This window comes from Bos javanicus, chromosome 24, assembly GCF_032452875.1.
Source record: "Bos javanicus breed banteng chromosome 24, ARS-OSU_banteng_1.0, whole genome shotgun sequence".
Classification (NCBI taxonomy): domain Eukaryota; kingdom Metazoa; phylum Chordata; class Mammalia; order Artiodactyla; family Bovidae; genus Bos; species Bos javanicus.
The window spans coordinates 3995001-4020324 of record NC_083891.1 but is presented as its reverse complement, the minus strand read 5'-3'; the positions used below and the strand labels follow the sequence as shown (position 1 = coordinate 4020324).

General features: G+C 41.8%; 1 protein-coding gene across 1 annotated transcript in view; it reads left to right on the top strand.

Annotated features, from left to right (window-relative positions):
- ZNF407 (zinc finger protein 407) overlaps positions 1-25324 on the top strand; it is a 388042-nt gene that overhangs the window by 19334 nt on the left and 343384 nt on the right. The window contains exons 2-3 of the mRNA XM_061399513.1: positions 7598-12234; positions 17658-17772. Coding sequence (XP_061255497.1) covers positions 7650-12234; positions 17658-17772 — 4700 coding nt within the window. The 5' untranslated portion in view covers positions 7598-7649. The remainder of the gene's footprint in view (positions 1-7597; positions 12235-17657; positions 17773-25324) is intronic.

Sequence of the window (25324 nt, the reverse complement as noted above, 5' to 3'; positions counted from 1 at the left end):
TTTATAGATGAAATTATATTTTACAATAAATAGGGAGAAGAATTTATACAGCCTGTTCTATTTGATGTGAAACAGCAAATCCCATTTCTCTGTAGCTGTAAAGAAAATTCATTATAATGTCTTTAGTTGTAAGAGATGGTTTCATTGTGATTAGTTACATTGATAATAAAACAACCTTTTCAAATGGCATGGGATACAAATGATTCTATGTGTCTTCTTTTAATGGTACTGAATTTTTTCTTTTTCTTCTTTACTCATAGAATCTTCATTCCCTTTACTGTTTTTCTATTCCACTAAGAATTTCCTTTCTTAAAAAATCAAAACAATTAGAAATACTAGTAAAAGATTTATAAGAGATATATTAAATTTTAACTTTCTAGATAAAATCTTCCATGCAACAAAAGGTACCTTTGTCAGAGATGGTTGATATAACATAGTCATAAAATTAACTTTATTACCAGATCAATTAATGTATTTGGAAAATAGTACTTGAAGTGTAGGAAGATTTTAAAAAGAGAAATAGCTGGCTATTTAGAAGGCTGAGCTAATTTTATAGTTTATTTTTGTCCTGTGATTTGTTTTTTGTTGGTATTAATACATCCTCACGAGCAATGTTGGAAAGGTGACTATGTTTGCTAATGAAAGGGATGATGATCTACTTATTCTCCCTCTTAGTATGACTTTTTAATGGTTGTTTTGTGCAATCAAAACTTAAGAAATATTCTGTTTTTTAACTTGCATACAGAATCAGATGTTTGAAACAGACCATGCTTCCCTGGTGGCTCAGATGGTAAAGAATCTACCTGCACTGCAGGATACCCAGGTTCAATCCCTGGGTCAGGAACATCCCCTGGAGAAGGGAATGGCCCCCACTCCAGTATTCATGCCTGGAGAATCCCATGGACAGAGGAGCTGGAGGGCTTCAATCCATGAGTCACAAAGAGTCGGACACAGTTGAGCGACTAACATTTTCACCCCGGAATAGAAACAACATTCTTTTCTGACTTGAGTGAGAACTTTTGTCTCCATCTGGTAGTTTACCTTACGCTGACCTTTGGGCTCAGGAGCACGTAGTTCGAGCCTGCTTGTCTTCAGTCTGTCTTTGGACCTCCTGGGAAGGTTCTCTTTAGGATTAAGCTCGACATGCATGTGAGATGCTTTGGAGGCAAAGCTTAATCAGGCACAGGCCCTGTGATCATAGACTCCGGCAACTCCTGAGCTTGGACACCTCCTGCTAGTGGGAGGTGAGGGAGCTACCTGTCTCTGGGCCCAGAAGGACTGTGACGCGTGCAGCCTTGATGACCCATGGCTCTCCATGTGTTTACTGCATGGGCCACCTCCGCAGGTTGGGGGAATGTTAGATAGATTGTGGGCTGCTATGATCCCAAGTCCAGCTGGCAAGGAGCTTCTGGTTACTGTTAGCTCTGAGGCAGGTCTGTGGTACAAATAATTCTAGGGGCCTATGAGAATGAAAACCTTCATCTAACACGAGCAGGTCTTTCGGAAACTTTAACTTTTCTTTTATTCTATACAAATCTAAATTTAAAACTCTCTCTACCTCATCTCTTTAATAACTCTTGATTTTATTATACTGCTTTTTCATTGTAATGATCAATGATCTGATTTTGGTAGTGAGAGAAGCATGAATGTAAATGTCACTGTCTTAAGTTCTAAAATCTTCTTACACGTTTGACAGGAATTCTGGTCTTGATATGCATTTCAGAGTGTAATTCTCTTAACATTTGTTGACCTCCTCCTGTGTAGTAGCTTAATACTCTCATGTTAATACAGAAGATTCCTATTAAAGGTTGGAGCATACAGAAAAGGAAATTACATATAAAATATATATGCAGGAGGGGTGCACTTGAGCTGCATCTGTTTCTGACAAGGTGGGAGAGAGAGAACTGGCACTATGCTAGTTGTTGTTTAGTTGCTAAGTCATGTCCGACTCTTGGGACGCCGAGGGGACTGTAGCATGCCAGGTTCCTCTGTCCATGGGATTTCCCAGTAGTCTAGTGCCCTTCAGAGAATTACATCAAAATCCTGGGGCTTAAAGAGAGTGTCTGTGCATCAGGGGTTTGGGGGTGGGCTCACCTGGGGGCTTCTGCTTCTGCAGTCAGTCATCTGAAGGCTCGCCTGGGGCTGGAGGAGCCTCTTCCGGTCGGACGGACAGCTCACTTGCTTGCTGTCGGCAGTTGCTCCTTCTGGCTCTGGGTAGGAGGCTTCAGTTCCTCTCCACCCGCCACCCCCCAAGCATCCCTGGCTGCAGGGTGTACGCTCAGCAGGGCTCAAGCTCCCCCAGGCGGAGGGGCAGTGGAGGGAGCAAGCCGCAGGCACGGGGCCTCCTAGGAGGTGAACACCTTCACTTCCATTCCGCTCTGTCCCTTCCAGCAGGTCCGCAAGGCCAGGCCACACCAAGGGGACGGGATCAGCTCCGCCCTTTAAGGAGTGTCAGAGGCGTGTGTGCACTCATTTTAAAGCACCACATGAATTTATCTGATTGGGGAAAGGTACAAGTGTATGAACATAACTGAGGAAAGCCTTGTAGCCAGTTGTTGGGCAGTGAGGAGGTGGGTGTTATCGGACCCAGGCGTTCATGTTCTGATCCAATTGTGAATAAACCACAACTATATTATACACCCATTTGTGGTAAATTGCCTCCAGTGTTATGTAGTAAATGCATTTTAGGGTGTTAAGTTATACTCTTTTCTCATGGAAGATGTTATTCAACTTGTAAGCATTTTCATAGAAAGTGATATTTTTGTCAGCATCAGATAGTTCATTTTGTGGTCTCAGAAACTGATGAACGGCAACTAATGCTTCTGAGTTTCTCGTTAACAGACAACACCTGGACGTGGTGGTACCATGTTAAGTTACTGATAGTCTAGTGGTAAGAGACATATTTTCAGTAAAAAGCCCAGTTGACAACGGTAGGTTAAGGAAGAGATCTGAGTAGTCCACCAACTTCCCTTTGTTCTCGCCTCAGCTGTCACTGTTGCATGTGGAGCAGGCTTGTGGGCCGCTTTACCTGCCCTGCTGTGTCCTTCCAGGCCTGAAGACAAAGGGGGAGAGACTCTGGGGAGTTTCTGTGTGTGCCTGCCTGCCACACTTGTCCCACACTGACTGTGCTTGTGGCCTGCTGCCGGCACAGTGGGGACCTCGTGGTGGCCGCTGGGTAGGTCCAGGAAGGACGCAGGGTGAGAGGGCCCCGGGTGGGCACAGGGCGGGGCCTTCTCGTGGGGGTGGCCTCACCGTGCTAGTGGGAGATCGCGCGCGAGTGTGGCGAGACTGCTCCGGCTCGCCTGCCGCACACTCAGCCCAGGAGACAGACGGACGGGGAGAGAACCGAGGTCAGGATGCGTCAAAGTGGAACCAAAGGGGAGAAAGTGAAGGGGAAGACTTCATGCGTGCTGCCCACAGTAACGCAAGCATATGAAGTGGTCCAAAAACTGGTTATGTTTCTCTACTGCTTTCTGAAACACTTAAAAAAAAATGCTGAAAATAGTTCCTGTGAGAAATGGCCACCAGATGTCATCATAAGGCTGCTATTGATTTGTTTTATTATTGTTCTTAAAAAGTGTATGAATGTTTTGATTTCTTTGCTACATCTTCTTTTTTCTTTTTAAACCTCAACAGAGAATATTTCAGTTAATAGTAAGGATTTTCTTTTGGGATAGTTTCTTAGTGAGCTAATAATTTTTTATAGGTAAAATTGAAGATCATGATATTCAGTTCAATTCAGTCGCTCAGTCATTTCCGACTCTTTGCAACCCCATGGACTGCAGCACACCAGGCTTCCCTGTCCATCATCAACTCCAGGAGTTTACTCAAACTCATGTCCATTGGGTCGGTGATGCCATCCAACCATCTCATCCTCTGTGGTCCCCTTTCCCTCCCACCTTCAATCTTTCCCAGTATCAGGGTCTTTTCCAAAGAGTCAGTTCTTCGCATCAGGTGGCCAAAGTATTGGAGTTTCAGCTTCAGCATGAGTCCTTCCAATGTATATTCAGGACTGATTTCCTTTAGGATGGACTGGTTGGATCTCTTTGCAGTCCAAGGGACTCTCAAGAGTCTTCTCTAACACCACAGTTCAAAAGCATCAATTCTTCGCCACTCAGCTTTCTTTATAACTAACTCTCACATTCATACATGATGACTGGAAAAACCATAGCTTTGACTAGATGGACCTTTGTTGGCAAAGTAATGTCTCTGCTTTTTAATATGCTGTCTAGGTTGGTCATAACTTTTCTTCCAAGGATCACTCTATTGAAGGTCACTATATACATATGTATATATGTACGTATGTATATAGGTAAAATTGAAGATCACTTTATTTTTTTTTACTTAAGGAACAACCACTATATGAGAATTTGAGTGAGAGTAGAAACTATAAATGGAATTGCGTATTTGAAAATCTGGCAGAGTGAGGATGTGTGGTGTGTTGAATAGTAATTGATCAATTTGTATAGGAACCATCTGCTTTGAGAAGATTTGGCTTAATAATACATCTCATTATTTTAGTCTAAATTCCTACTAAGTCTTCTGAATTTTGGGATCTTACTGTGGGAGGAAACGGGAGGCTCATGGTCTTCTCCAGTGAGCACAGGGACTAGGACTTCGAGAGAAAACAGGGATCCTGCCTTGAGTGATGACAGTGAGGCCCCTGCCTGCCCTGTGTTCTGCTTTGTTCACAGAGGGTTGAAGTGCTTTCTGACACATGGTCGACTTCAGTAAGTGTTGAGCAAATGAATTCAGCCTGCCTCCAGAAACGAGTCCTTGAACTTTCCCAGTCGGGTGGGTTTTGAGTTCTGCTATAATAAACTAATAATCTTTCTGATGAAGGTTTTTCTTTTTAAATTTGTATGTGTGTAAGCTTCCTCATTTCCATCGAGTCTCCTCTCGGTCACTCTAAGATACTCGGGACTCATGAGTACTGATGTCATTCCAGTTCAGGCCCTATAACTCAAAACAGTTAGAATGCTCTCGCTCTGCTTCTAGACTGTCTCTCGCTGTGGTACGTCCTGTAACTGAAAACTGAATCTTCCTGAAGCAGCGCTGCGTTTTGGTGACTCCCCGCCGACACTGCTGAATGAATTCCAGCTGCTAATTCAGAGCCTTCTGTGATGTGCTGGATGGTCCTCTGCCTGGGTTTTCGGTTGCCCCGCAGTAGAAAGCCAGAGCGGTAGCTGCCTGCACTGCCGCCTGTCTTGCATGCTCATAGAGTGTGTTCTGTGGCTTTGCTAATCTTTTTTTTCTCCTTAAAAGGTTTTAACTGTTCCTACCTGCCCTCTCAAGAAAAGGAAGAAAAATGTCTTGTTTCCTTGGGGTTTAGCTCAAATGATGTTTCTGCCCTTTTAGCCCAACAGTCTGCCTGGCAGTAGGGTTGCATGCCTGTTTGTGCTGCTGTAGTTCTTAGTTTATATCACACGTGCGATCCTGCGTGGCCTTGTATCAGTTCCTTTCCACATGTGTCACATGGCTCCTAGTAGAATATGAGCCTGCTGAGGGGAAAGGATGTGTTTTGTATCATTAGAGTTCCTTTGACATCCTAGGCAACTCAATATCTATTTGTTGAATGTTTGTTTCTTGTATAATGAGATGCTGAATTCTTTCATTAATTTAGAAAGCCATTTGGGAAATAGCAAATACTGAAACATTTTCTCCTTTTGTTATAGAATTTTTGGAGCCATTGTATAGAAGATAATAGAGCCTCATTATTTTATTTCTGCATATTCATATAGTCATTCTTTCATCTCCAAAAACGTATGAGTCAGGTGCCCTCCGTTGAACATTGACTCTGAATATGCGTCTGCGTGTTTGGGGTTTTTGTGTTCTGTGCATGTAAACCTGTGAGTGTCTGTCGTGAAGGTGTTATAGCTGTGAGGCACAGCAGTCTTGCAAGAGGAGGAAAGGAAAGGACTCATTGAAAGGAATTCACGTCATTTTAGGCTACATGTTAAAAAGCTTTTTAAAAATAACTCCCGTTGTGGGCATTTTCAAGCATATACGTGTGCAAACACACAGAAGATGGATAGGGTGTCATTGTCACTCAGCTTTTAGCATGTCGGTACAGAGCCTTCGGTAGGCCCCTTTCCCAGACTATTGTGAAAGACATCTCAGACAATTTTCATTTCATCAATATACACTTAGGAGACACTTCTTATTTCATAATGAGCTATTTGTTCATTCTAAAACCTTCTATGTACTTGGCATTGTTCTAGATTCTTGGGACATGTGAGTGGATAAAATAAAGCAGGCCTTTACCTTCTAGCTCTGGATATAGAAAGAAAGCGAGACACATAAGTAGTCAGAACGAGAAAAAAAATTTATTTTATCAAAATTTAAAACTTCTGCTTATCAAAAGATAACATTTATGAAATGGAAAGGGAGAAAATATTTGTAAAACGTATCTGGCAGAGGATTTACATATTTATATTTATTGATTTGCGGAACGTTTTCCCTACTCTGTGGCTTCTCTTTTCACTTTGTTTTTGGTGATTTTTGAAGATAATGTCATTTGAAATTGTTTAATTTTGATAAAGACTAATTTATTAATTTTTTATATTGTTTCTCATGGTTTTGGTGTCATTATATATATTTTATAGTCCTTACTTTTAGCAGAGACAGAGAACAGCCTTCATTTGGTTTGTCATTGTTACAAAAAAAAAATGGACAAATAGTTAAAAATAGTTATCATTGGCTTTGAGGCCATAAACTTGATGGCATTTTATTAACATCAAATCAAATGGCTGAGAATTCCAATCATGGTATAAAGTAAATGGAAAATGATATGTTTTAATGGAATTAAATCGCATAATGAAAAATGAAATCAATGTTATTGATTTTAAAGCATTTTATTCAATAAAATTTTTTTCTCCCCCTAAAATTTACTTCATTAATTCTATCCTATCACTGACATTGCCCTTTGCCATTAACCTTCAGACAACACAAAATGACTGTTAGATGGAGAAATCGGTGATTGACAGCTGGGCTGGGAGTGGCGTTCACTGGTGGCAGAGCTGAGCGTGCACGGCTGTGTGTGATGAGCGTATCCATGTTGGTAGATGTAGGATCTACTTAGAAGGACCACAGGAGGGCTCTGCTCTGGGGGAGGGAGTGAAGCAGTTGTTACCTTTTTATACTAGGACTTCGGCCTCTGTTGGGAGGGGAAGGCTGGCTCCCTGACTCATATAGCACATTTTGTTTAATCTATTTTATAGAATGGGAGTTCACTGAAATGTAATTTGGAAAGAGGGCTTCTCTGCTTTTTTTTTTTTTAAGTAGTAAATTGAAATGGACCAGTAAAGAGAACTAAAACATGGGAGTGTTTTTGTAAGCCGGTTGAAAGTTACTTTTTCTATCAAAGTTACTGCAGTAATGCTCTCTGAGTCGGCGGTGTGGTGACATGCTGTCGCCCAGTCTGGTTTCATTCATGAAGGACTTGGCACATGATCAAGTCCATCTCAATGTAAAGGAGATGTAGAGGCTGATTTTGGGATATTTTTCATCCGGCGTGTCACTTTATGTTGAGTTTAGGGCTGACATCTGTCTTTTCTGTACGTTCAAAGGTGTAACACTGTGTTTATGTTCTTCACAGGCTGAGAGCCCAGTGACCGCATCTGACACGGAAGCTCGCCGGCACTTTATTAATGATGGATCCCGGGAAGAAGCTGGGGAGCGATGAGGGTGACCATGTAAACGAGGAGGCAGAACACCCGAGCCACAGCGCATCCCACGGCGTGGACCGTGGGCCTGTATCTGATGAGACAGCAGACTCTGCTGAGAATTCCACAAACAAAAGGGGTTTTGCAGAGTCCTCGGACTTGGACCACATTGTCGAGGAGGACAACGGAAATAAACGCGCTTCCAAGCGAATGAAACTAGCGGAGGCTGAGCCCTTGGGGCCGGGAGAGCCGCGCACCCATGGGTCAGGGAGCCCCGAAGGCACAGGCTCGGGAGAGGGTGTTGCGTTGCCGGGGTCCGGGGTGGAGCCCCTCTCGAGTGGCCGTGATGGCAGCCCGGGTCTTCCCGGTCACCCGAGCCCGGGTGAAATGGCCGCTGAGAAGGAGCCTGCTCAGGAGACCACAGCGTTCCTCGATCTTGGAGGGGAGCCGCCGTCGCCCCCCAAAGAGATGCGCGGGAGCGGTGCCCTCGGGGGCCCGTGTGCCTGCTCGCCTGTCTCCTGCCCACACGTGGAGAAGCACGCCGCGCGCCCCTCACCGCGGCCCGAGGACCAGGCCTGTGGCCCCGCGGCCGACGGTGGCCTGGCCTTCCCCGGGCACACCGGGCAGGCACGCGGCCCGCCGAGGGCCTTCTCCTGTGAGCTCTGCGGCTTTCAGTGTGCCGAGGAGAACCTGCTGAACGCACACTGTCTCGGCAAAACGCATCTCCGGCGGCAGAACCTCGCTGCCCGTGGAGGGTTCGTACAGATCTTAACCAAACAGCCTTTGCCCAAGAAGCCGAGTCCCGTGGGAGCGAAGGCTGGCCGCACAAAGCCGAGAGCATCTAGGCCGGTAGCCAGGAACGGCGACTCAAAAGCGTTGCGGAGCGTTGGAGCGGGCACATTCAGAGATTTCAGAGGAAGCTTTTCTAAACAAAGTGGGCACAGCAGCGAGCTGCGGGTTGAAATGAGGCCGTCCAGGAACACCTCTCCAGAGAAAATGGAGGTCGTTGAAGAAAATGTAACCTCCCACGATGCAGCCGGGAATCCCGAGAACCAGAGCAGAAAGCTGGGCATGGCTGTCACCTCCGAGAGGCTCCTAGATAGGCTGGAGTCCAGCAGAAACACGGCCCAGGCAGCCCCCGGCCTCAGCACAGCCTCAAGACCCAGGGCCGAGCGTGGCTTCCTTGTGCTGGGCAGCGGCTTCCGACGGCGTGCTGGCGCCTTCGCTTTGAAGGGCCAGGTGAAGAAGAGGTGCGGGCTCCTAGGAGTTAGTAAGAGGGGCGCTAACGAAGTGCAGAGGCTGTATTCGAAGCACTTGAGGGCACCAATAAAAATGAGTGACGCGGAGTCAGCACCTCTGCACGGGGACCCGCGCCTGACACCCCCAGAGACCCAGGCCCCAAAGCAGGACAGGACAAACGCGCATCTCCCTGGCTCCTCCGACTCTCTGGCGAGGAGGCCAGCTCCCGACCACCAGGTGGCCTGCACTTGTTCGGCCTGCGGTCACACAGCCACAAGCAGGGCGGAGCTGGAGATCCACGTGACAAGGTGCCATGTGGGCGAGTTGCGGTTTCACTGCCAGACGTGTGGCTTCTCTAGCACATCCAGGAGGGACGTGGAGGAGCACGCGCACAGCCACCAGCATCAGCAGACCGCCTCCGGCCTGCGTTGCCAATGTTGTTTGTTTACTTCCCCAAACGAGGTGGACCTGAGGGACCACATGAAGGAGAAGCACAGTATGGGTTTCCTCTGCCCGCCCTGTCATCTGTTCTTCTCCTCCGAGAAAGACATGGAGGAACACAGAGCAACTGAGAAGCACATTCACTTGTTGGGTCAGACAAAGTCTTCTCAGTCATTTAATGGTGATTCAGCTTTACAGACGTTCCCCTTAAGTACTTTAGAATCAGAAAACGCAAAAGTTTCTGTGAGTGAGGCCGGAAAATCAGCTCAGGAAGAGCCAGCTAAGTCCAGGGTAAGCCATGGAAATGAAGCGAGGCATTCGAGTAAGCCTCAGTTTCAGTGCAAGAAGTGTTTTTACAAAACAAGATCTTCCACTGTTCTCACGAGACACATAAAGCTCCGCCACGGTCAAGACTATCACTTTCTTTGTAAAGCGTGTAATCTTTATTCCCTGAGCAAAGAAGGAATGGAGAAACACATCAAGAGAAGCAAGCATCTTGAAAATGCTAAGAAAAATAACATTGGCCTAAGCTTTGAGGAATGTATTGAAAGGGTCTGCATAGGTGCAAATGACAAGAAAGAAGAGCTTACCGTCCCCGGGAATGGCAGGACAGAAGGCCACAGAGAAGGTGTGCAGATCCAGGAGCAGTCCTGTCTCGACCAGAGCATCCTGCCTCCCCAGGAACTGTCATTGTCCGGTGTCATTACCAAAGAGGGTGAATTAGCTCCACCCCCGACTCCAAAGAGGGGGCGACCTAAAGGCAACATCTCTCGGACCTGTTCACATTGTGGTCTCCTGGCCTCCAGTATCACGAACTTGACTGTGCACATTCGACGAAAACACAGTCACCAGTATAGTTATTTATGCAAAGTCTGTAAGTATTACACCGTAACCAAGGGAGACATGGAACGTCATTGTGCCACCAAGAAGCATAAAGGACGTGTAGAAATTGAAGCGAGTGGAAAACAGAGTTCCGATATCGTTGTTGGCCCTGAAGGCGGTAACCTTGATGCCAGTAGGAAGAACACCAGTGTGGCAGATGAGCCTGCCAACCCTCCAGTGGAAGCAGACACCTCCGTTTCAGAACAGCCACCACTCGAGCAAGGGAGTCCAGTCGAAGTGGAAGTTGAGAACGTGTTTCACCCTGAAGATAGGGAGACTGGCAGTCACCTTATTGAGAAAAAGGAGCAAACCTCTGTGGATCCAGAGGACCTTCAGGGTGACACATGCCCCCAGAAAGATGATGCGAGTACAGATGAAAACAGATGTACGCACTGTGAGTTTAAGGCACACTCTTCCACCTCTCTGGAGCTGCACGTAAAACGGAAACATACAAGAGAGTTTGCCTTTTATTGCATGGCATGTGATTACTATGCTGTGACTCGACGGGAGATGACCAGGCATGCGGCAACAGAAAAACACAAGATGAAAAGGCAGTCTTACCTGAACTCTACTAACGTACAAGCCAGTTCTTCAGAAGTGTCCAAAACCATCATTATTCCCCAAGGGCAGCAGCAACAGAATTCTGAGGAATTTCAGATTATTTCAGACCAACCCTCTGAAACTCTCAAATCTAGAAATGCTGCTGATTGCTCTATTTTGGATGAGAACACCAGTTTAGATATGTCCAAGGTATTCTGTGCTTCTGACTCCGTAGAAACTGAGACTGAGGAAGACTCTAACCTCAGTGAAGATCATTCCTTTTGTGAAACTTTCCAGCAGCCCCTTGCCAAGGACAAAGTTATAAAACCGGAGGAGATGGTGCCCCTTAGTATTTCTTCTAATTGTGGCTCCCCAAGCAAATTTCAGAATGAAAACTCAGGAAGCTCAGCTTTGAATCATGAGACAGCAAAGAAAAGGCACAGTATGTTGAATGACATCAGTAGTCAAAACACACATGGCGAGAGTGATGGAGGAAACGCAGAGGACAAAGCTGATAAAGTCCTTGGCAAACGTGGGTGTCTCAGAGCTGTAGATGGAGAGCATCCAGCCAAGAGTGCCATGCTGACAGCTCCCAGAGATCTGCTGAACCTGGGGAGCAGTGATCAGGACAGAGCTGGAAGCATGCAGAGTTCAGGGGACTTGAAAGATGTTCCGGAAGATCCCGTTCTGGAGAGTAAGGAGATTCTGATGAATTCCCGACATGAAACCAAAGTGATTTTGGAAGAGGATGGTCCAGCTTCTGACAGCACCATTGACAACAATGATGTTTATGAAACTATAATCAGTATTGATGATAAAGGGCAGGCCGTGTACAGTTTCGGCCGATTTGATTCTTCCATAATAAGGATCAAGAACCCCGAAGATGGGGAACTCTTCGACCAGTCTCAAGAGGGGCTTGTGGCAGCCGGAGTGAGGATGAGTGAACTGCCCTTGAAGGACTGTGCTCAAGGTGTGAAAAAGAAGAAAGCGGACAGTAGTTCCTTTGCGGAGTCCACCCGGATTCGCTGTGATGACTGTGGCTTCTTGGCGGATGGTCTGAGTGGCCTGAATGTGCACATAGCCATGAAGCACCCGACGAAGGAGAAACACTTCCACTGTCTGCTGTGCGGCAAGTCCTTCTACACGGAGAGCAACCTCCACCAGCACCTGGCCAGCGCTGGCCACATGCGGAACGAGCAGGCCAGCGTGGAGGAGCTGCCCGAGGGTGGCGCCACCTTCAAGTGCGTCAAGTGCACGGAGCCCTTTGACTCCGAGCAGAATTTGTTCCTGCACATCAAAGGGCAGCACGAGGAGCTGCTCCGAGAGGTGAACAAGTACATCGTGGAGGACACCGAGCAGATCAACCGCGAGAGGGAGGAGAACCAGGGCAACGTGTGCAAGTACTGCGGGAAGATGTGTCGCAGTAGCAACTCGATGGCGTTCCTGGCGCACATTCGCACACACACAGGTAGGTCCATGCGACCTCTTTACCCACCAGGGCCGGGGCATGCTCGAGTGGGGACCTGGGTTGCCCCCGAACGTGGAGTCCTTACAGCCCCTGCCTGGCAGCCCCCACCCAGCTCACCTCCTGCTGCCCCCCGGCCCTGGCTCTGCTCTTGGTTGACACTCAACGTATCTCCAGGTTATTAACTGAGCCTTAGTGATTCCAGAGGCAGGCTGTTTGGCAGATTTCTTTGACCAGAAAGCCTCGTCCTTCTGATGCCTTTGTTATATTCCTGCCTCTCACAGCTTTTCAGTTGTCTCTAAGTCCTTTAAGTGTTTGGTTCTCCAGGGTGTCTGTTAAGTGGCACTTTGGGTTTCAGAGGACCTATTAAATGGCTTTTGAAGAATGAAGTATGAATATTTCCTTACAGTTTTAGGTATTTAGGTGTATCCAATGCCAGATAGTTTATATCCCAAAGTGTAACTCCCAGGCAACAGGATTCTGCTCTCAAAGATCAAAATTAGTCAACACTTTTCAAAGTTAATATGTCCTGGGGATTTGGTTTTCATGGAGGTAGCACTTGATTTAGTTTCTGTGCTGTCACATGGAGTGTTCCATTTTAATGTTCAATTTTTAGGTAGTTTTCTTTTTGAAACTTTTTTTTTTGTGGAAAATACATAAGCCACTATTCTAAATTTATGTAAAAATTCACTGCACTGTTTCTATAAACCTGCCATACATTCTTTATTTTAAATAGACAGCTTTTCTAAATCATTGTGCTCTGCTTAGACAAGTTCTGTCTCCATGGTTGAATTTATGAGTGGATTTGAATAATAAATTCACATTTCAATGAACATATTTTCATTAAAACTGTAAGGTTTATTTTACTGTACTTTTAAATAATGGCTTATTATTAAAGCTATACTTTAGATTCATGCAGTTTTTGAAACTTAGTGCACGGTTATAAGGAGGCAGACAAAAGAGTATGAAACATTGTTAGTAGTTGAGGGTGATTAAAGATAGATAAAAGTTTTTCATTGACAAAAGTAACAGGGCCACTAGCAGAAGATTGATCTAGGTAAATATACACATTGTACTCTGGATCTCAGCTCTTCTCAGGCAGTAGAACCACTGCTGGGGAATAAGTTCAAATGCAGTTATTTGTTGCCATCATTATTGTCTCTGCTGGTATCGTGTTATTGCTCGGTTCCTGAAATGATATGGTTTTTAGAAACTAGGCTCGTTCACATGTGCAGAAAGTAGGTACTTTCTTAGCATGCCCTCTTCAGGCAGATAAAACTGAGTAGAAGTAAGAGGAAGGTGCTAATGGAGCTCTTTTTAGAATTCTTTATGCAACTGTCTGGTCAAGACATGTTGCTCATAATTGATGTGTCCATTACTTGAATTCTCTTGTAATTATAGTCAATAAGTCTTGTAAATGTGTTAAAGCTCACTAAAAGCATACAAATTCAAGAACAGAGTAAGGCTAATAATTTAAAATAATCAATGTAGGCATTTCAGCACTTAATTTCCCTTGTGTGTTGATAGCTGATCATTCTTAATCCATTAAGATTTATTTAGTCGTTTACAATGCAAAATAGGTTTGCACTGGTCACTTGTGCCATTTGAAAATGTCCACCAGGTTAAGTGCAGAATGTAGTCCATTAGTCTTCCTTGACTATATGTATTAATTGCATTTAAAATCAAGTTAATGTGGATGTGAAAGTGAGGTAACTATCAATATGTGACAAAGTAACCCTACTTATATAAGTTACATCATTGATTGTAACATTTAGTAAAAGTTAGCATACTTTTTAACAACTGGTGTTGGGCTTATCAGCAGGAACATTTTTATTGTGTTCTGAGGCACCAAAAAAAGCTGTGTTTCTGAGTACCCCATGTCAGCCCGCATTTCAGTTTTGCAAGTGATTTTTTGGGAGGAGGTTGCTCTCCAGGTTTTAATCCAACTTTTTTCCCCCCCTTGGGGCATTTTAGCGTGAATTGCCTCTCTGATTCTTTGCTTATATCCATGAGATAGTCATTGAAGGATGGTTATTAATGGCTGACTGGAAGAGGGCTTATTCTTCCAATCGCTGTTTTCATATTTTGTGATTTACTATATGTTTTATGTAACCTTTTCTTCCCACCCTTAAGACGATAAAAGCAGCACTAGAAGAAATAAATGAGTTTTGGTCATCAAGGACTGTGGGGAAAGCCTCCCGACGCTTGCTGGTGTGCAGTCGTCGGCACAGCAGAGGAGGAGTGTCTCCTTGGCCTCTCAGGGTGAACTGGGGAGAGTGGGTCGCTTTCTTCCCACCCTGTCCGGGCAGCGGGGCTTTAGTTCCGCTCATCAGGCCCGAAGACTGTCTGAAGCCCATGCTTTCTGTTCCGAGCCGCTCTCGGGTGCTGTTGGCACAGTCTTCATATGGGAAGACGGGGAGCGGGTGGCTTCACTGGGAGGTTCTCACGTCAGGGCTGGTGCGCCGGTGTGGCAGCCGGGTCAGCGTGGGCAGAGCAGCTTAGGGGGACTCCGCCTGTGCACGGCCAGCGCAGGGCGCCGGGGCGCGGGTCTGCTCAGGGCTTCACGTCCGGGCTCTGCGTGGCGGCGGCGCTCAGTGTTTTGTTGATGGAGAAATAAGCAGGTGGATGGGTGAAGTGTTCAGTGTCGGGAAGGTTGTGGAGTGGAAAAGCTTTAGGTGATGGGTTGAATCCATCTTCCTTGACTCTCTGACCTAGTCTTTCTGTGATTTTTCAAGTGTCACGTCAGCGTGTACATAGGGGTTGACCGTAACTGAAGTTGAGGGAGGCCAGTGCAGGCCTGAGGAGAAGCTTAAAGTCTTTGGAATTCTGTAGGTAAAATTGTAAGAAGGTGCCAGAAGGCTAGAGACCCTCTTCATTTATCCCTTTCAGCAAACCTCACAGACCAAATTAAAAAAAATAAAGCCAAAAACAAAAACCAAGGAATGGGATGGTTTAATAATAAATAATAATTTACTTATTTCTAATAAATATGTATTTAATAATCTCAGTATGCCTAAAGTGTGATAGTGAAAGTGTTAGTCACTCAGTTGTGTCTGACTCTTTGGGACCCCATGGACTGCAGTCAACCAGGCTGCTCTATCCGTGGGATTCTCCAGGCATGAATACCGGAGTGGGTTGCCATTTTCTCCTCCAGGGGATCTTCCCAACCCAGGGGTTGAACCTGGGTCTCTTGCATTGCAGGCAGATTTTTAATTGTCTTCCCCAGGGAACCCTAAGGCAAATTTAAAAATACGAGGTTTTACAAATTTTGCCTGATAAATACTATGCCTGGATTCATGTTGGGATGGTCCTGGCAAGTTTAAAAATGGAAACACCATCAGTTAGGAAAAAGTGGGGACATTTCTTGTTTTCTTATACAGGAAATGTGACCTCTAGTCTCCAGTATTAGAATTTTCATGGCACAGAAAGGAGGTGTTAATACATCTCTTCTGTGCATAAGATACAAAAAGTACTCAGGGCCTCCGTGATTTCTGCATGGAAACAGTCAGCAAGGTGACTTACGTAGGTGTTGTCAGCGCACCAGCAGTGATGGCTGAAGCCCGAAGGAGCGGCAGCCTCTACCAGGGAGCCCTGTGCCTTAGGTTGCAGGCCCCTGGGCTCCATGTCTGGACTCCTGGGGTGGAACTAGAGGGCCTGGATCACAAGGTACTTTGAATCCTTTCACCAAAATTGTAACACACATGTTGAGAGAGCTTTATCTTTTTGTTTAGAGCCCTGGTGTTCTTGTTGATTAATAATTTCCTAATTACCTTACCTTTAATACAGTGTAATTTAAAGTGCAGGTAATTGATTCTTCTCACTCTATTCTTTCACAAGCCCCTTTATAGAATTCCCTGTCGAGATGAAATGTTTCCAAGTAGTGATAGGCTTAGTTTCTTCAGAATCATTTAAATAAACTGTAGTTTCTAATGTGACTGATAGAATGGGATTGCTGTAAGCTGCAGTCTCAACCTGCTTTTGACATTTAAACATATAAAGCTGACTAGATATAACCATTCAGGTGCTAAATATATTTTACATCTACTTCTCAGAGTAGAAATGGAAGTATTAAGAGATCTGGCTTCATTGTCATTGAACTGTGAAATATTCAACCTTGTCTGCCTGTGCTTAGTACTGTTGACTTTTTTATTTCTGTTAGAAGATTAAAATTAAATGCTTCACTTTTTTTGTCAGCTTTTGGGAATTAAATTGAAATTTAAGACTCTAAAATTTTTTACTGAGTGCTTCAGTTTCAACAAAGTATTCTGGGAGGATTTCTTTTCCCAAGGGCATTGCACCAAGTTCCATTGATCAAAAATGATTTATTGCATTTTTTTATTTGAGCTCTTTTTGTGTATTAAAGTCCACATATTTCACATTCTGTCTGACTATATTAGAAGAGGTACTTCACCAAGTAGGTACTATATATGCTATGAAAAATTTGGAAACATTGTAACAGTTTTAAACTGATTTTTAAAAACATGATTTTGATTTATTTGAGGATTTAAAGGTTAGAATTAGAAAATGGTATATTCATGTTACACTTTGAGAGTGTTGCTTCTTGTTAATATGGGTACTGATAATCTATTAGTACCTATTTGCCAGGTAGAATCTACCTGTTACTGACAATAAGTTTGTGGACTCTGAAATAATTTTGTCTCCTCATGTTTGAGTATAGATTAATCTTATTTCTTTAGGAAATTAAAAAAAAAAGTTGATACTGTGTTGAAATTTTTTGTTGAAATACTTGTACTTGAAGTCAATAATAGCCAGAATGTCAGTTCTTCTGATTTGCTGAATCATCACAGAGTTTTGGCTCTAAAATGATCATAAAAGCAAATAATTTATTCACTGTATATTCTTATACTGTGTGCTATTAAAAGTAATATAGGGAATAATTTGGGATAAATGTCAGGAAAAAATCTGAAATATCATTATTAATGTGAATAAATTCAAAGCTGCAGAAATATGAAGGAACCAGGATGTGGCCACTGAGAAATTTATTTGATAATAAATATATTTTAAAAAGTATCAGCTACTCTATAAGCATTTATGTTTTAAAAATGTTCCATTTAAAATGTTGAGTGACTTTAAAAGCTATTCTTATGAATTGTAAGAAAAATATTTGAAATTATTTAGCTCATCTTATCTGTTAATACGTAGTACTGCTCAAGTGTATCACTTTTGACTTTAAATTTTAGAAATGTTGAAAGTTAAAAATACTCATTGAAACATTTTAAAGTCTTATTAATGGAATAATTATGAAATGCATGTCTGTTCAAGTTAGAAAGGAATGCAAGTGTTCCGTTTTGGGGACAGAAAATTGTAATTAGACTATAAGTAAGATTTAAGATCTAGGCCTCTTTTAAAACTATCAGTAATGTATTATTCAAATTCAAATCATATTTTATGTTAAATTTACTTAGGATCAAAACCATTCAAGTGCAAGATATGCCATTTTGCAACAGCTCAGCTTGGCGATGCCAGAAACCATGTCAAAAGGCACCTTGGGATGAGGGAATACAAGTGTCATGTCTGTGGGTGAGTAAATTGAAACCATCTCTACCGTGGTGAACCAGGAAGCACGTGCGGGATATCCATTGTTTCAGGATTCAAAACTGATATGAGTAAGAGTGGCTAGAATTATGCATGCGTATCCTCCTTTCCATTGTTATGGTAAATTCCTTAAACACAGTTATGACATTCTTCTCCCACTTCTAATCCTGTGCTGAAGATGAGCAATTTTATGGGCTACAAGGTCAATTTGAACCTGTAATCTGTAAATTGACTAAATTATAGGATGTTCATTCACATTGCCAGAGAGAACTGTAAATTCCATTTAAAGACATAAAAAAATACATAATATAGCTTTAGGAGTGTATGTGTATGTTTTTTCTCTTTTCCTATATGGCTCTAATTTTAATCGCATTAATGGTTCTTTGGATCCATTGGACATATTCTATAAGGAAAAAAGCAGAAAAAGATTTCATTTCAGAGACCTGATTATTGAGGCTTAAAAAACCAGTGTATAAAGTATGTTTTTGTGTCACTTTATTTCAAAAGTTGTTTTCCTGTTTTAGTTAATGGCTCTTTCCTCTAAAGAATCATTCACAATGTTTAATTGTCACTCAAATGTCTTACATTTAATAGGAAGCACTGAGATGCCTTAATGTAAAACTTAATTAATTTAGCAGAAATGTTTAAAAGGCTTTAAAATGCCATGACATCTATGGTATATCATAGGACATTCAGAGCTGGGTTTTTAATACCTTACTTCTGATTATACGTATATTTTAATGTTATTATGCTAGAGAAATGAATTAATAAGTGCATCATATAAAAACACTTTATGTGAAACCTGAGAAACCTGCAGTTCTTATGGTTGGTTCACAAAACACTTCAGATTCAATTAAATTATGCGACGTGCACATGTTATATTAGGTTTCTTTTTTCAGTGAAAGATTCTTCTGGTTAGCACTACTGTATAAATACCTTTTAAGTCACAAACAGCTTCTGTTTTTTAATGGATGGTGCATTTCATCCTAGGATGCAGCTGCATTTTTTGACCCTTGAGATAGTTTTTACAAATAACTTTGCAAGCAGTTTTATTAACCATGGTCTGTGATTTATTCATTGGCAGAATTGATGGTTCAGTGACTTGGAGCTAAAGTAAATGAAGATGAACCTTTGCCCTGAAGCCCCCTGAAGATCAGTGGGAGAATGAGTTTTGTTGCTACTGATTTTAGCTGCAAGGGTAGAGTGCCAAATGGTGCATTTTAATTGCTCCAGGTCTTGGAATTTTAAAAGATACCTCATTTCTGTTTTTACCATGTGAGTTATAGCAAGGAGGAAGGCCCAGACTGTGGTGAAGATTTGCTATAAGTTGGCAAAAACAAAACAAAACAAAACAGTTTCTTCCTCATTTCTGGGAAATAAGTAAACAGTTTTTGCATACTATATTATTAGAAACCTGATTCCATTCCTTTTTTATTTGTGTTACCAAGACCTGGGAAGAGAAGGAGAGACTTTCAGAGAGCAGTTTCCGACACACGTGGTGTCAGAAAGAAACCTGACCGGTTGGCTCTGGGTGTGTGATTTGAGCACTGCGCTCTTGCTTAGCTCATTGCTCACAATGTACGACTGACGTGTTGCACTGTGGTTTATACAGTGATTCCCAAGTAGATTCCCGAGTAGAGTTGTAAGTACATGTAGGTATGTTGAGTTTTATGCTGCTGTCATAGAGGTCTACATGTGTATGTGTGCATGTGGAAAACGCAATCTAGATTCCCAAACTGTATCTCTTAGAATTACAGTAGTTGTTGAATTTTATTTGACCAAGAAATAATAATTCTTAATTTGTTTAGGTAAAATTTGACTTAAAAGTCACATAATAATTTGTACAGGGGAGATATTTTTACAGTGAAGCTAAAAGTTCTGAAGAATTTCGGTAAACTGAAGAATGCCTATTGAGGCTGTGTAGTTGACACACAATAGTAGTGAGTGAAATACCCTTCAGTGCTGAAGACAAAGTGCCATAGGTTGTTCTGTGTTTCATGTGTTTCAAAGGGACAGAGCAGTATGCACGTTAAAAACTGAGGTAAAAAACGTGAACAGAATGAGAACTGGCTATCAGGGTCGTGGCAGTAGGGAGCACTGGTACATTCACATCACTGACAATGTCGATTCATTATCATTGATGGCTAAATAATCTTAGAAATGCTCGGTGGGCCCATCCGTTCCTGAACATAAGCAGCTCATGCTGCATTTCTTCATTAGCTTTAATTGCTATCAATTTTACCTTTTAAAAAATCATGCTTTCAAAGGTGAAGTGATCTTTCAGGAACATTAGCTCTAATTTTGTCACAAACAGAAGGCCCTGCCCTGTGTCTTCTTTTCCTCAGTAGTTAGCATCTTAGTGTCTGTTTTAAAATTTTAGTCATAATCCTTTCACTGTTTGAGTTGTAAGAAAGAAACGGGTTTTCAAACAGTTCTGATAGAGTTATAATATATGAAAACAGTGGAGCAGGCACACTTTTACAGTGAAATTATTACTCACATTGTTGTACTATTTTTCCTTAGTAACCTCTTGAAAAAACCTGATATTTTATGGTGAAATTGATGAAAACAACAAATGGTGCATTTTGTTGAATTGAGCTGAGAATTAATATATGTTTATTTATGTGATTTTTTTCATATCTTTATTTAAGAAGCTTTTGGATGCTCAGCAAATATGTATCATATATATATATATTTACTAAGACTTAATTTAAGGGTTGTGCATTAGCTATTCCCTTAATAAAGACTTCCTTTTAAACTTTTAATTTCCACTGTTTGAACCTACACTCATCTTTGAATTTTTAAGCTCAATTTTAACATCTCTCTCCCCTTCATTGGCAAATCTTAGCTACAGCTTATCGTGGATTTAAGTTATTTGACAGAAGAAGCTGAATGGATGAGATGTCTAATTTCTAATGCTGGCTAGGATTCAGAGCTCAGGATTTAAGTTTTGTTGACCCATGGTTTACATGCTTATGTCGGGGTATAGGTTTCAAAATGTATTGCTCTGAACTTCCTGTTTTAAGAACATGTTATAGATAACTCATTTAAAAGCCTTTCACTCTATTTTCACTGTTAGGAGGAGCAGTTTTTGAATTACAGTTTCTTAATGTTTTTCTTACTTCTGAGCATGACCTCAAGAGGAATTTTATAGAATTTAGGTGAATTTTATAAATGATGGATAGTTAAAATGAAAATGTGCCCCAGGTTGGACATAGGGCTTAGTGGGGGAGGAAATAAAAAAATAATAGAAAGCACCTTACATGTTGGGAACATATGTTTAAAAATAGGTAGACACATTTTTACTAAGTCCATGATCTTTACCTTTGTTATTTTTTAGTAGTCAAGAGCTTAAAATCTCAGTGGCTTAAGAGCATCATTATGGAAACCATGTTTTGTTACATTCATTTAAATTTATTTTGATAATCTTTTTCTCCATGTTTGTACACACATACAGGCACACACACGTGTATATATCATATTCTCAAGTATTAATAGTATTTATGGAGTGCTGTGGTTTAGGGTATACTTAATTAACATCCATTTCATTTGTTGAGTCCAGTTTCATGAGATTGCTCATCTCATATTTATTACTCCCATTGTACAGATGGCAGACTTGAGAGTTAAAGTATTTTTAGTGGTAGAGGTAAATTATGTGGTAGTAATGGTAGATCCCTGTTTCCTTCCTTTCAGCTGTGCCTTTTCTTTATTTCTTTGCTTTTGTGATATCTGTTGTTTTAGTTACTAATTTTAATTTGTACTTATTTTTTTCTCCCTAGGTTGTTTTCTCTAGCGTGTGATAACTGTACTTGCTTCCTTCCAGCCCCTAGCCGCTTTTGTTTTCTGCTTTTCTCAGACTTACATTATTTTAAAAAATTGCTTGCACTGTGTTTAACTTTAACATTCTTGTATTCAGTCTCTTTCTCTTTCTTTTTTCTGGTCTCTCTCTGTTTCACTTTTCTCATATTAAAAAGTTGTTTTAAATAATTTTATTTTTCCTCGTTGTTCTTTATGTGTTGATTCATTGCGCATGAGTGGTTACAAATTGAACATGTTAGTATGACAGAAATAATGCCTAAAAGAGTGAAGATTTTATTGTCTTTCCATTAGAATGAGAGGGGTAAAATTGATCATCTTGGGTTTTTGTTTTTCCTTACTAGTTACTACAAAAAAGAGTTACTAGAAAATTAGCAAGTGGCCTGTGATTTCAGGAAACCTGGGAGATGAAGCCTAACTTTTTATGCCATTATTCACAAAGACCCCAGTATCCATGATTTAGGGATTATGTAATTTTCTGACTGCATTCCCTGTATCTAGTCTTGAATCTTGTATATGGAGTTAAACAGTTGAGTAGTACTTACCTAGTCAGGAGGGAATAAGAGCATTTACGGAATCTGTCATCTCTGGTTCATGGAAAGATTATAGACATTTTCTATTGTATATTAATGTGCTTATGAACTGTTTATTCTCAGTTGGCTTAAGAAGCCTTAAATAGAAAGTTACTAATGCAGTAAAACTCCTTTTTGTGTGTGTGTGTGTGTGGCATTACCTAGTTTTTGTGCATTAGAAGGGATCTCTATGTAGATGATTATAATGTCACTTTCTGACCTTTGCAGCTTGAATAATTGTAAATCATTGCTTCATAGCGTGTCAGAGAATGTCTGTACTAGGCAATTAAATGGCAGAATATAATAGACCAAATTATTGCCTGTCATGTTTTCAACAACACAGTTAGTATTTGAGTTACACTTAATCATTACGTGCATTAGCAACTTCATTGGAATCCAGCTTCAGGCTGAGCATGAAGTACATTACATTATTTAAACCTCTAATGGTACAAGTCATTTATTTGTGTTGAAGTGTACAACATGCAGAGTTTCATAAAGCAAGGAACACTTGAGAGCTTAATTTATCCAAATCAAAGTCTAAATGCAGATAAACACAAGTGGCAAAAATTAGTAATTTTTATAGGCTGGAAATATTTAAAAATACATGGTTGTGGGTAATTGTAGGCAGCAGGAATAAATTAAAATCACTATTTTTAGTCTGCTTTGAGAACTAAAGCTGTGTATACCTAAATCATTAAAAGCACCATGGAATTGCATTTTTAGCTGAACAATTAATTACAGCCATCATATCTACAGATGTATCCAAAGAAAATAAGCTTTTCGTTTGGCTGATTGTTTTGGTTAAAGAGATACAGAAAAAAGAGACAGAAAAGCTTTGTTTTATATTGTGTCACACATTATGCTTGTAACAATATGAAGGGTAGCATCTCTCAGTTTTGTAAAAATCAAAATTAACATTCAAGTACTCTTATTATTCAGGACACATTACATGTTTTATCTCTATAATACTTTAATGCTTTTTGTTTAATGATATACTTTTGCTTTTAGTTTGAAAAATCTAAAATTCCCATGTAATGCTTATTTTCTCTCTCCCTGTCAGTGAGGAATAACCACATTTACACTAATGGTTAGTGTATTTTTCTGATGCTGAAGTCCTTGAAATACCATTTAAATAGTGAATGGATGTTAGTTTATATTTTTTTTAAACAAATCACCTTTATTTTGAAAATCTAAGAGATACCATAGTAATTATATTAAAATAAATCACACTCTTTCACAGATATGATTATAGGAGATTTTCCAGTGAGCCATTTTGTGAACCCAGGAGAGCATTGAGGGCAAGGTTAGGAAAATGGAGAAGAAGCGGAAGAAACCCTCTCCTGTGTCTCCTCACAAGGAGACGAGAGCTTCTGTGTCAAACCATGTCCTGTGCTCCTCTTTGTGATAAGTGTTTTCTTGCACTTTTGCCTCAAAGAGTCGGGTCATAGATTTATTCCAAAGCAGTAAGATAGATCAACTCATAAGAAAATAGCAATAGAATACACATTGTCCTTTGTTGGTGTCATGGTTGAAAACATTGACCTCTGTCTCTAAGGTCTTTTGCAGTGAAGAAGTCTTATCTCAGTGACTTAAGTAATTTTTGCTTTATTTTCATTTTAAAATGTTCCATGGTGACTCTAAAAACCTGTTGTGGAATCAGGGGATTCTTTATTATTTCCCGGGAGTGAAATGCAGGAGGGCAGCTACTCCCCTCGTTTTCTTTGCTTGTCCTGTGCTTTCTTTTTATTATTATTAGCCTGTTTTCTCCCTCCCTCTTCCTGTTCATGTGTTTCTGAAAGTCCTTTGCTTTCCACAGGGCTTTGCCCTTTGATTTGTCCAAGACTGAGAGGCGTTGGAAGTGTAGGTCGGAGGGAAGCACAGTCATGACTGAAGTGCTCGTTCATCTCCTACGGGGCATGTTCTTGAGCATCCTCTTCAGTGGGCTCAGGTGGTGCAAGAGCCCTGTGGTCACGTGCTCCATGTAGGAGACAGACTCGGAGGCGATGTGAGAGCAGGGCATGGTGGTCCACAGCGGAGGGCTGCCTGGCTTTGCTGGGGAGCACCAGCAGAGGCTTCATTCAGAGCACAGGTCTGAGCTTGGTCTTGAAGGATGCAGGGGTATTTATATACAAGGCAAATCTGGACATTTTTTATTAGTGAGAACAAAAGAGCAAAAGTGATGAGGTATGGAATAGCGTGGGATATTAAGAACACTGCAAGAAATTCCTGGAGTTTAAGTGGCTAGATGGGATGAAGCGGGGGATTTTTTTTTTAAGTATTAAATATTTATGGATCATCAGCATGTGCCAGTGCTGTTAGTTTTTAGGGTGAAAAGATCAAAACAATACCTGCTGCAAATGGATGGAGAAAGCTCAAGCAGAGAAATGGCCCAGTCTTTTCTGAATCTTGTTGCTGATTCAGAAGATGTTTCATCCGGTAGGTAGCACTGCTGTGAAGGTGAGTGGGGGCTAGCCAGGGAGCCAGGGGCGGCGCGTCCCATGCAGGGCCTTGGGGATGCTCAGCCAGGGGCACAGCAGGTTCAGGAGCTGCCGGGACCCCAGCTCTGCCCCAGGGGGGATTGCAGAGGACAGGGGACAGGTGGCCAGGGCCAGGTCACAGAGCCGCGCCCTGCCCCTGTGCTGAGTGCTGGCTTTTCCCTCTGCTTTCCATCACTTTTTATTTTTCCCTTGTCTGTCTTCCTACTTTTCTGGACTGTGAAATAGGCAGTGAAAGGAAGAGGCAGAGAACCCAGTAGGCAGTGAATGACTACTTCAGAATCAAGGGGCATAGGTATCAGCCATGGGGAATTATTTTTAAGAGAATTTCATTGTTCATAATTTTAATTAGGAATGCTATTGATTGTGGATAATTGTAATGGACCAGGTTAATACTGGTTCCATATAACTTTATGCAGCATATAGTTCCAACTAATTAGAAGGACACACAGTTACATGGTCATACTGCAGGTGTCCACATGCAACTGGTAATGTTGAAAACACATGTTAGGATTGCATTTGCATACACAGTTCATCTGGCTGGGCAGTGTGCGTTGGACAGGAAACCGTCAATTCAAAAAAAAAAGTACACATATACACTGTTGAGTAATGGATTGTATTCTCCTACTTCTTAGTCCTTGGGTGTGTGTGTGA